The 12,821-nt window shown below is 34.6% G+C and overlaps 1 protein-coding gene across 1 annotated transcript in view; it reads right to left on the bottom strand.

Moving 5' to 3' along the window:
- The window catches only part of LOC144441168 (A.superbus venom factor 1-like), a 36,829-nt gene that overhangs the window by 15,775 nt on the left and 8,233 nt on the right, over positions 1-12,821 (bottom strand). Inside the window, exons 5-21 of the mRNA XM_078130709.1 lie at positions 12,603-12,752; positions 11,919-11,961; positions 11,191-11,275; positions 10,483-10,582; positions 9,500-9,730; positions 8,873-9,067; positions 7,523-7,645; positions 7,252-7,317; positions 6,725-6,916; positions 5,929-6,078; positions 4,694-4,768; positions 4,433-4,487; positions 4,091-4,153; positions 2,731-3,064; positions 1,962-2,190; positions 719-928; positions 295-421 (exon numbers count right to left, since the gene is read on the bottom strand). Coding sequence (XP_077986835.1) covers positions 295-421; positions 719-928; positions 1,962-2,190; positions 2,731-3,064; positions 4,091-4,153; positions 4,433-4,487; positions 4,694-4,768; positions 5,929-6,078; positions 6,725-6,916; positions 7,252-7,317; positions 7,523-7,645; positions 8,873-9,067; positions 9,500-9,730; positions 10,483-10,582; positions 11,191-11,275; positions 11,919-11,961; positions 12,603-12,752 — 2,428 coding nt within the window. The remainder of the gene's footprint in view (positions 1-294; positions 422-718; positions 929-1,961; positions 2,191-2,730; positions 3,065-4,090; positions 4,154-4,432; positions 4,488-4,693; positions 4,769-5,928; positions 6,079-6,724; positions 6,917-7,251; positions 7,318-7,522; positions 7,646-8,872; positions 9,068-9,499; positions 9,731-10,482; positions 10,583-11,190; positions 11,276-11,918; positions 11,962-12,602; positions 12,753-12,821) is intronic.

Here is a 12,821-nt window from a genome sequence, read left to right as displayed (position 1 = left end):
ATTTATTTATTTAGAATAGAAATGACAATCATTTGTAAAAGTTTTTCAATGAATTTGACCTATGTATACATCAGTCAGGGAATTGACCCAAGCCATTCATGTATTTGAACATCCCCATTATGATGAATAAACTGATATCACCTGGGTCAGTCATTCATGATGAAGATCATATGTTATACTTCTGGCCAATGAATTGACCACAAGTTTAATACCAGTATAACAGTTTGTCTGACATTTGCCCTGATTGACCTATCTCTGCACTCTGACCTGAGTCTATGATTGAATTTGACCTACCATCTCCTTGGAAATTTCCAGCCTCGCCATTCACAGGCTGTCCACACTGACCATTTTCATCTTCACACATTTGACCAGCTGGATCTAGAGTTATGGAATGGGTGAACACCCGTTCCTCGCCCTCAGGCTGTAGAAGAATTGTGATTCAAATGAATGCATTAGAAGTAAATTTGAAGAATTTAATTTGCAACATGATTTGATATACTGTTATTTGCTTATCTTAACAGCCACCTTCGACTGATGAGAAAGGTTTGATATAAATGGGATTTAAAATATTAGATTCCAGCTTGCAATTGTCTTACAAATTATCTTGTACGTTTCTCATAAGAACATAAAAGACCTCAAAACAGTATATGTTGTAATCTACATTTGACATGATATACTACATTTTTTTCAAGATCTGAACAACAATTTTGTCTCCTACCATTACTTTGAGTAATTTCTCCACAATATCACCACCTGCTGTACTGAATGCACTGATACGGATTGGGAATTCACCAACTTCAAGAGGAATAACAGGGAATGTGATAGAAGTGGCATCATTCGCTGGCACAATAAACTGTTTTCGTTCACTCCTTTCACCAGGACGGGCCCCTGCACAGATACCTTCCACTCCATACAAGTATGCACGAACCTAAAAAATTATACAACATCAGAGAGAAGTTTATAAGCAATCACAAAGTACATTTTAAAAGACATAAATTCAAGTGGTTGTAATTCAAATTCAAAAATACAGATATTATTTGCTAAGTTAGTAAATTGTTGTTCTATGCTTTCAAATTGCCAAATAAGATCAACCACGAAACATCATTCTTGCCCTCAGTGGTCAAACTATACACTTTCCGCTAACCAAATAATACAACATAGTAACCATCTAATATTAAGTCTTCATTTACAATGGATATGTCTTATAAACATATAACAGCTCGTTTCCAGTGAGCAGGACATATTCCCTCATGGTTCAATGATAGTACAGGAAGAAACCAGTGATCAGGAAAAACCTACATTGTTCGTTAGAGTTAATTAACTGAACGAGTTACTCTTCTTATATACTTACAGCATGGCAAATTTAATCAGACCCTGACTAGAACTCGAACCCCAGCCACAGTGGTACTAGAGATACTAGTATATAAAGTGATTCAAACTCCTAAGTCACATGACAACCCATAACTAAAATGTACATATGAAAATAAACCTAAAATTAAAGCTAAAACATCGAGGGATCAGCGAACAATTGTGTGTATCATACACATTTTATGTTTCCTAAGAACGATTCAGATAGATAAGAAACAGGTTTCCCACAGACCACTCAGTACAAATATAAACAACACCACACTCAGCTGACAAGCAGGCACTATATGTGCACACACATATCACTTGCAACTTTGAATCAATACACTTGTATGTGTCAAAATCTGAGCCTGCAATGTGATGACATTCAATAGCCTGTTTATTCCAAGGACAATGTGTATGTATCTGTGTATCAGTAGTGGTCAGATGTTGTTGTTTATATTTGTATTGATTGGTCTGTGGGAAGCCTGTTTCTTTATCTCAATTGTTCTTGGGGAACATAAAATGTGTACGATATGCACATTTGTTCGGCGATCTGTCAATGTGTTATTTGTAATGGCAGACTTCAGTATCAGTGACAAGTGTCACATACTTACCACAATATCGTTATCCATATAATTGAACACAGCAGCACGGATTTCAATCTGTTCACCTCTCCTAACAGAATATGGCATATTGAGGGCAACAAAGAAATTTTTGAATGATGTCATCTCATAGGGCTCAGCAACGCACATACCAGTTTCTGGTGAGATACCAACAGCTTGGATAATCCACTTGGTAAGACTGCTGGGCACTGTTACATCAAGATCATACCTTCCAAATTGACTGCGTAAAAGAAATAAAAACTGATCAGAATTCTTAATGATACCTGCAGGTAGTGCCTCATTATTTATCAAAAATAAATTTGACAGACAAAGAATTTAGTTTAATCATTTCTTTTGATAGTTATCTCTATATACACTGTTATGGCAGAGAGGGCTGAGGGCTAATGTATACTGATACCAACCACAACACATTTAACTATTAAGTTTAAATCCATTCTTTCAAGTTTGTGAAACCTCAATCAACATTTACCATGATACGTGCATGATCCACTATCAATTAAAATGTTGATTCCTGGGGTGCAAGGAAAAAATCACTCGGCCTATAACGTAGCTAAACAGCAAACGACACTGTGAGGAAATTTTAGCGATCTCATAATATGGCGTTAAACAAACAAGACTATGGACTGTTTGGCCAATTAAAGCCTGTTGATTAGACCAGATGAATTGGTTACTCTGTCATGAGGTCAGAATTGTAAATATATCTTTACTGACCTAATGGATATCCCAGGATGTCAATATGACCTACAATTCAAATACTTACTCTAACTGCACGTCTTCAAATATCCATGTTTCCGGGAAATCACTTCGGACTTGATATTCTGCCTCATCTTCGATGATGTTGTCAGGGTTTGTCCACTCATCTTCAAATCCACCAATACGACCACGTGAAATGCGCTCAAAGCGATGTTTGCAGCACCTTAGGAATACAGCTCCATACTCTTGTACAAGATTATTGATATTGACAGATATTTCTTGAAACTTTCTTCTTTGTTCTGCTATGAAACGTTCTTTTTTAGCCTCGCAATCTAGATCTTCTTCTGATATTTCCTGAGCTTGTTCACATATAGAACGTGACTTGCCACCGTATTCATGAACTGTAAACAATTAGATGTTATTCCCCAATATTTTTCTTTGTTCAGCCAAGGAAAATATGCGTGACCTTAAAACTTGGGACCCTTGTCACTATGAGACGAGTAGTGACAACCCTTAGGTCACAAATATTTTCCGGCTGAATGAAGAAAAATATTAGAGCTTAACATAATTATACCAGTGATGGTAATATCAAAGAAAAATAATGGAAAGAAATGGCAATTTTGAACGTTTTGACTTATATTTCAAACACAGCAAAACCAAGTGACATAGGCATGCGCTGCCATGACATAAACGAACACTGTTGTGAATCGTAGAACGACCAGAGTATATATTCCATTCTTTTTCAACTTGGTTTGCACATGCAATAAATAAAATTATTGGCAGACACTGGTTATTAGAAATTAGAATGACATAATTTCACCACCACCTCATATAATCAACAGAAATTCAGTCTCAAGTTCTTCAACCTGGGCTTTACAAGAAGAATGCTCAATTACACATGAAATTGTCTTGTTTTTGAAGGGCTACGTTTCAATCCTGGATCATTGCATTAGTGTCATCTTAACAAGCATTACATAGAATCTCTCATTGAACCAACTTTTCTACAGCTCTGCCAAATAACCAGCTTTAAGACTTAGATTTTCATCCTAGTGTTAAGTGGGCATTAAACTTTTAAATGAGATGTTGATATATGTATGTATGTATGTATGTATGTATGTATGTATGTATGTAATTATATATATATATATATATATATATATATATATATATATATATATATATATATATATATATATATATATATATATATATATATATATATATATATATATATATATATATATATATACAGGGAGGTTAAATCTACACAATTTTGTTACATACAAAATGTAGGATGTAGGTTTCTGATAATGAAAGAGGATAATTGTCAACACATAAGGATTCCAGGAAAGGATCTATATTTTCAGTTTATTGCTGACTAAATCTTACATATCATTATAATTTTTAAATGTAATGTTTGAACTCACCAATAGCTGTCAGGTCCCTCCTTCTTCTCTTCTTAGCAACAGCTGCAACTTCACAACCAAGAGCTGCAATTATATCAGAAGGATTTAGACAGAAATTTCTTTGAAAATGTATACACACTGAATTACAATAGAGATAATGGGTTCAACTTGTCTGTTTCAAAAAAATTATATAAGCTAGCCAAACACAGTACATGTAACAACAATTGGTAATTCATGGGTAAAGGTGGTAAAAAATTTATGTCTTTAGTATTCACTAAAATACAACAGTCTGTCTGTCTGTCTGTCTCTTGCTTGCTACATTTACTTCAAAGTTATTTGAAAACAGTTATATAATGAACATACCTTCTCTGTGGTCTGTGTTCATATTTGCATTTGTTGATACCATGAGACCCATGTCCTGCACGAAAAAGGAAGAGATATTTGGTTAAATGTAATCCTACTTTGTGTAAAATGTTTACTGAGAGTTGGATGACATGGAATAAAAATCCTTATGTTAAACAACTTTTTTAGAAAATCTAAAATCTAAGAAAAAATTTGTACATGCCAGTTCAGTTGTGCTGAAACAAAAGTTCTTTTGCTTTCTTTTGAAAAACTTAAACTCACCTCAAACACTTGTTTACTATCCCTACCACCACCTGGGCCACATCCAAGGTCAAATTTATCCATACGTTGAAACATCTGTGAAGGAAAGTTAAACATTCATATAAGGCACGGGTACATAACAAGAGATATCCATGTATTTTGTGGATATTGACCATGCTCTTTTATTTGTTTCAGCTGTCATTTTCTTTAGGAAGATTCAAGTTAGGTTGATTTTTAAACAGATAGGTCCGTGTGGTGCAACCCCTACAGTATTAACGAGATGGCCATACACTTGTGCTTGGTTGGTACATTGCACATGTATGCACTTTTTCACTATGAATTGTATGTTCTTGTAGATGTCTGACACTAAAATTGTCAAGTTAAAGGATGATCGCACAATGTCGCACAAGCTTAATAAAAAAACTTTGTTCATTTAGGAAAAAACCCCTTCCCCACTTTCTAAATGAACCTTCGTAAGTGCAACATCAACATATCTATATATGATGAAAACCATGATGAAAATTGTAGCGGTCACACCACTATGGGTGATGCTATGTGAAAACATGATCACAAACACATTAAAATACTACCAGAAATCCAGCACTCACGTTTGAAGTACATAAGCACTATGTAAGGACATATGCACTATGTTCGTTCAACACTTGCCTTCTGGGTAGTAAGGACATATATGCATTATATTTAGTCAATTACATTTACCTTCTGGATAGTAAGGATTGATGTATGCATTATGTTCAGTCCCTTCAGGGCAATAGGGACCTATGCATTATTTAGCCAACACTTACCACCTTCTGGGCAGTAAGAATGTATGCATTGTTTAATCAACATGTACCTTCTGGACATAGAGGACCTATGTATTAATTATTTAATCAACACTTACCTTCTGGGCAGTAAGGACACAATTGCATTATTTAATCAACACTTACCTTCTGGGCGGTAAGGACACAATTGCATTGTTTAATCAACACTTACCTTCTGGGCGGTAAGACACATGCATTATTTAATCAACACTTACCTTCTGGGCGGTAAGGACACAATTGCATTATTTAATCAATACTTACCTTCTGGGCGGTAAGAATGTATGCATTGTTTAATCAACACTTACCTTCTGGGCGGTAAGACACATGCATTATTTAATCAACACTTACCTTCTGGGCGGTAAGGACACAATTGCATTATTTAATCAACACTTACCTTCTGGGCAGTAAGAATGTATGCATTGTTTAATCAACACTTACCTTCTGGGCAGTAAGGACGTATGCATCATTCAAAAGATAAACAGCTGTATCAACTGCCAGTAATCCAACATGGCTGTTTGGGTGACCATCGACACTAATGATTGCTTCATTGCCAGGCTCATGTTCTTCTCTATCACCATTTACCATAAGCTACAAACAATTCATAAAAAGGGCTGAATTAAAAATAATATCTTGACAAGATAATTACCATTGTGTACATTACAGAGGTGTAGATGTGTGCATTTAGGTATGTTATGTACAAGTTTTCAATGCACACATTCTGTATCAGTTGTTGTAACATCGTCATGTATATTTTTTGATAGATGAAATTTACAAGGAGGGAAAAAATGTTTAAGTCGTCAAACTAATTTAAGTTAGATTAGGTTAGAAGGATTAATTTGTGATCTTTGGAACAAACCAAATGACTACAAATAATCACATTTGATTGAAAATCAATGGGACTTTAATAATTGCACAATCATCTTGTATTTAATTAGTAATGCTCATAATTAATTCAATTTGGTCTCCTTGCACATATATTGTTAATATCAACAATTTATCAAGTTTAAAGTTCCAATGTCATGTGTCTGGCAGTGATAAAAATTGTATCAACAAGCTATAAAATAAATCTTATAATCTTTATAAATACAATAAATGTGTGTCACTTTTCATACTAAAAGTATATCCCAACATAAATACAGGGGTTTCATTCAAGTATTCTAAGCTGTAAAGGACAAGTTCTACATAAAAATTCTGAAGACTTGAATTACAGGTCAATTTTAAACCATACACCTACCCTGTTTTCACAGACATCTTCAATATCTAACCACACAGAGTCGGCTACTACTTCATTTTGGTTGTTTATGTAGTAGACAACTAATCTAGATGATGGAGACATTTCTGGTGTTACTTGGAATGTCAGTGTTGTGATGACTCCAACTTCTTTGACAACAGTTGATTGGAATGTGATCTTACCTCGGGTTATTACCTGGATGAAAATAACACAATTTTTATTATAATGCATAGATGACTTTTGCTGTCAAATTCCTCAGTTAACCTAGTAGTTGCAGAAGTAAAGATGTGTGATGTAATGTACAACTGAATCATCATCATCATCATCATCATCATCATCATCGTCGTCGTCGTTACCATTGTCATCCTTGTCCTCGTCATCATCATCGTCATCTTTGTCATCATCATCATCATCATCACTACTACCATGCACCACCACCATCATTAGTGACCTTTCTTATTCATTTAATATTACATTTATCTCTATTAATCATATAATCATTTCTAAACAATTAACCAACAGGTACTCACATAGTAATTCAACTTAGTGATATCCGCAGCCGTTGCCAATGCTTCTGCTTGTATGTTCTCATCAACCTGAATGCAAAGAGAAAATGTATTAAACATACACATTAACTAAATGATGAAAAAAGTACATCTCATGATATTGTTGGAAATCCACAGGCCTCTTTACGGAACTGATGAACTGTCCAAGACACACAAAGAATAGGTTCTAACTTGCGAGAATGGAATTTATAACTCCTTTTTCATTGTACTATACACACAAAAATGTTTTACTTACAAATATTTGTTGCACAGGTACACGTACAAGTAGGAAACTACCACTTGGTGTTTGGTATGGCTCAGCACTGAATACAGCTTCAGCATTCTGCTCATCAGTCAAATCTTCATCCTGCGTCCTTGCCTAGGTAATTCCAGAAGAAAAATATAAATCTTCTAAATCTAGAGTGTGTACAATAGTATTACATATGTACCAGAGATTAATGGCACTATTGTGCACACATACATGTACTTAGTGGTATTTGCACTGCAGTGCAATATTGAAAACACAAGTGCATATCATGCATTCAAGTGATTTAATTGTTGTACATGTACATAGAAGCACACGACTGCACAGCGCAGTATCATTTTTAATGTTCCAGATAAACATCAATAACAGAACCCCATTCCACATGAGTTTCAGTGTGGGTAGAGGTATTTGCACTTATGCTTGCAGTATTTTCTGCTGCACTTCTTTTGCTACGATCGTGAAAATACAGCCGCAAAGAACATGACAAGCACTCATGCAAATACCCAATGTAGGCCACATTTGCACTCACATGTCATGGGGTATAGAATGATATTAAGAGAAGTACTATTTGCTAAATGTATTCCCTTATGTATAGTACTAGTATTTCCGATATTATGAATCTGATACAAGATATTCTTGACAGAGACTGTCCTATCTACAAAGATTTTAATTTAATTGACAACAACATTGCAAAACTAAAGAATGTGCACATTAAATGTGCATGTACTGCATTTGAATTAAATTGTCTTGTGCAGGTCAGACACAGTTTAATTAATGTAGTAATGAAAAAATTTAAGTATTCTCTCATTGACATGGGTATGATTAATGATTTTTGTCACAAAAACAAGTTTGCAAGATCAAACTTTCTTTGTAAATATTTGGTTGAATTTTCACAAGATGAAAAAAAAGAGTATAATGACATCACCATAAAAACACTTTTCAGCAATGGTGAGAATTAGCATAAAACTAATTTGTCATTTTTGAGAATATGATTTTAATTCCTGGGAACTCTGTATAATGGTAAATAAGCATATAACTAATTTGTCACTTGGGAGAATACAGTGACAATTTTTCTTCATTCAGCCAAGGAAAATACAAGGGCCTGCAATTGTCACTATACCAGCATACCAGCACCAGTATGTATTAAAGAAAAAAGGGAAGGTAATCGCAATTTTGAACTTTTTGACTCATATTTCGATCACAGCAAAACCAGTGTACATTTGTAGACAGAGTATTATATTCCATACAAGAGTATATATTCCATATTTTTTGTTCTAAATGACTCGTGCATGGTATAATTACCAGCATTCACAAGTTAGGTTCATATCATTTTATACGTACAGTGATTCTGACATTCTGTGTATTCCTTGGTACATCCAGTCTAAAGCTAACTTCTCCTTTGTGATTACTGACAGCGTTATCTGGATCACCCTGAGCACCTAACAGGTCATACTCTCCCCCATCATTTGAGCCCTTAGCTGCAATCCGTATGGGAACTTGCTTTGCAGGTTTTCCATTTCTGAAAAGTGTTTTGATCTGCAAGATAACACAAGAAATTCATTTTCATTATCTGTTTATTTTCTATATTAATGTGCAAGTTGTTCTAGTCATTTTCAGCAATTTTTTGAGTACATACATAGATTTTCATGAAATGCTGTGAACGACAAGGCTGATAGATTCCAATCTAAAATTTCTGTACAATTTAAAATCAAAAGCATTTTCTTACAATGATGCTTTTTGGCAGACATTTTGAGAAGTCATGAATATTAACAAGATCATTTGCATAATTACTTTTGGTCCATTTCACTTAGTATATGGCATATACATTGTATGTAATTGTAACAGTACAACTGATTATATAAATAACAATGTGATTAGATCCAATTTGATAAAGTGGGTTTAAAATGCAGCTCTGTCCCCATCAACTCAAAACTTATTTGGTAAACCTGGAAAGAACAAATTACATACCTTGATTTCATAGGGTAAACCAGGTTTGAAATACTGCACTGTGTCTTCAAAGTTAAACTTATATGGAGATTTGGAAAAGACAGCCGAGTTATCTGTGGTATTTTCCATCAATCCTGTGGCATCTTCTGTTATTGTAGCTGAAATGAACAGTCTCTGGCCTTCGTTCTCTTCAAACCAGTTTTCACCCAAGTCATCTGAATCAAACTCGAAGAAACCAAGTCCTTCTCTTATCTGGAAAATAACAAGATGCGTACAGTATACAAATTATCACAATGTTGCAAGAAAAAAAGACTTGTGTAACAAAAGCAAATATGTTTTTAAAAAAAACAAGTAGTACACAAGGTGGAACTTTGGAAAATGGTGTACAATCCAACTGTGCAAAACTACCTTGCAGTCATTTTTTAAGAGAGAGTGTCACAAGATGGCACACCACAGAAAACGGATAAATAATGTGCCACATGACACAGCCAACAAATTATATCCAAAACACCTCATTGAGTTCCCCAAATATAATTGATTTGAAAGAAAGTTGTTTATAATGTCAAAAAACTTTCACTCTGGAACACTGGAAAATAATGTGGGTTTTTTTTCAGGAGGCTGTAACACTCAAATATGGCCTTCTCTTCTTGTTCAAAGGCAACTCCTAGTGGCAAAACTATAAAATCTTGTATTGATTACTGCTATCAACTTTTTCAAGTTTGAAATCTTGTAAAGAAGCCCTACTGCACTTAACATGTGTTCGGCCCTTTTGAGAATTCCAGCAAGGGTTTATGGGAAATCTTCCAATGTAATGACACCAGAGCTACTTTTATATCTTTCTTTTCACCAGCTGCCATGGTTACAAGATTTCAAAGTTAAATAAGTTAGAGAGATGTCCTTTTATCATGAATAAGTTTATAGCTGTGACCAAGACAAGTTTATAAAAGAAAGCAACAATTAATCTGACAGGCATTTTCCTGAAAATGGTGGATCTTAATTCTTACCCCAGAAGATATGGTCTTCACTACCCTGACCAAGTTGTTCTCGACATATACACCAAACTTTAGGTAGAGACTGCCTGTAACAGGTTTTCCATATACATATCTGTAGAAAACAGAATGTTTTGACTTAGAAGTTAAAAATTGAGAGAGATTGGTTGATTGCATGCTTGATTGATTGTATGATTGAATTGATTAATTGATTGATTGATTGATTGGTTGGTATGTTCATTGTTTGGTCAATTCGTTGCTTGCTTGATGGTTGGTTGGTTGCTAAGTTGGTTGTCGGCTGGTTAATTGATTGGTTGACTGATTGAATGGAAGATTGCTTGATTGATTGATGATTAACTGATTGAGATTGATTGATGATTATTGATAAATTGATTGATTGATTGATTTATAAGACTTCTGAGTTTCTTAAGATACAACAAAGAAAACGTGACCATCTTTACAATACTTCAGGTTCAGTTTGTGGCATACACGTACTAACACTTCCTGTTCACCATCAGACAGCCCCATAGACTTGGAACTATGGTATCTCTATAGATACGATCCCTTGAGGAAGAAGAAATTACTGGAAGTTGCCTGTGATAATCATACAACATCCTGGGTTAAGGGTGCAATATTACCCAAAATTCAAAGATGTGTGACTGAATGCTCAGGAACAAACATTTACCTGAACATTAGAAAGTTAAAGAAAAAAATTTGGCTTACTCAGCTTCAACAGTTCCTTCAATCACATCCTGTTGAGGCAGTATATATTCAGGAGGATGAATCTTGATAGAGTATGTTGGTAAAACTGGAAATGAAATACAGCATATAGTATTTGAAAATCACACACTGATTGATTGGAAATACAAGAAATCTCTGAACTTGTTTGTTATCATTGCAAAGTTTGAAAGGAAAGAGAATTTGATACCCATGAGCAAGGGGAGTCAGTTTCAATGATTGTTTATCACCTTTATGCTAGGTTTGTTAGAAAACAGCCATCTTTTGACTGCATGTTGGAAATATTACTGAATAAACTTTCATGAAGAGAACCAAACAAACTCGTATGAGTGCAACCTGGGTGAAAACCATTACTCTCTTGACTCGTCTACTTCTTGGGGGAGGGGGGGGAGGGTGTTTAAAGGAGAACACTTTCATAAAGTATGGAAACTGGAAAGTCAGTTTATGAGTTTACATCAACTACAATTACTTGCAATTTCTAAGCAACATCACGTTGATCTTATGCATTTATAGGGTACCTTTGCTATGGGCAGAAATAATATATTCGTGGTTGAACAATGAATATTCATGACTCCTAAGTGTTTATTCTTCAGTGTAACACATCTCTAATGAATATTCATTGCTAAGTCATGATTGTCTTGGTCAAAAAAAAGGGTGATAGGCAAGTGCCGTCACTCAAAATTTCAAATTTGGACAATGAAATGATGACTTACCGTATTCCTTGACTTCAAACTCAACGGTTGAGTTCAGTGCATACTGTAGGCGAATATATACATATGTACAAAGTTTAAAAAAACCCTCATTTTTCAACAACATCTTATCAGAATTATTAGCATATTGCTCTTATTTCAACTTTTTTTGATATTTCAAACTCCAGCACACCTCCTTACGTTACTTACCTACAAATGCCATGACTACTATGTACTACAGGAATTACTTTCAAAACGTAAGCATTTACATCAACTTTCAGTCCTGAATCCTGATTTTTTCTTTAGAGGTTCAAAAATTTAGAAATTTTAGCCTGATTTTTGTGACTGAAAGAAGTCCAAGTACTATCTATTCAGACCAAATCATAACAATGTTAGACATCAAAATCATGGAAAACTGAGCATCCTGTATAGCCCCCTCTGTTGTGCTGAGAGTAAATACTTTTCTTTTTGTTTGTTGGCCCATTCAGTTATCCATTACAACAATCTCATTCAATAGAATTCTGGCAATGTAACTAACTATAAAAGCAAATACTATAGTCCTGTGAAGATTTAGTGGTCTATGGCTCACTACTACTGAAAACAGACACAAGGCATGTGTTTTCGGACGGAACTCGTCATCCTAGACAGCGCCCCCTATGCTATTGACAGAAAATACTTTTGAATAGTAAGACAAGTTAATTTGATTACCTCAGCTCCAAACCTAATAACAGCTGACCAATTTCCAAAGATAGGAAACAAGGGAAACAAGAAGGTTTCCACAATTATTCCTGTTTCAGATGTCAGGTCATCTCGTCTTTCAACAATTGTTCCATGGGGATTGGCAATTTCCAGACGAATCTGCAAATATTTAAAAAAACAAAAAAAAAAAACAAAAAAAAAAAACAAAAAAAAAAAAAAAAAAAAAAA

The sequence above is a fragment of the Glandiceps talaboti genome, chromosome 10 (genome assembly GCF_964340395.1).
Source record: "Glandiceps talaboti chromosome 10, keGlaTala1.1, whole genome shotgun sequence".
Classification (NCBI taxonomy): Eukaryota; Metazoa; Hemichordata; class Enteropneusta; family Spengelidae; genus Glandiceps; species Glandiceps talaboti.
This window is presented reverse-complemented; position numbering and strand designations above follow the sequence as displayed.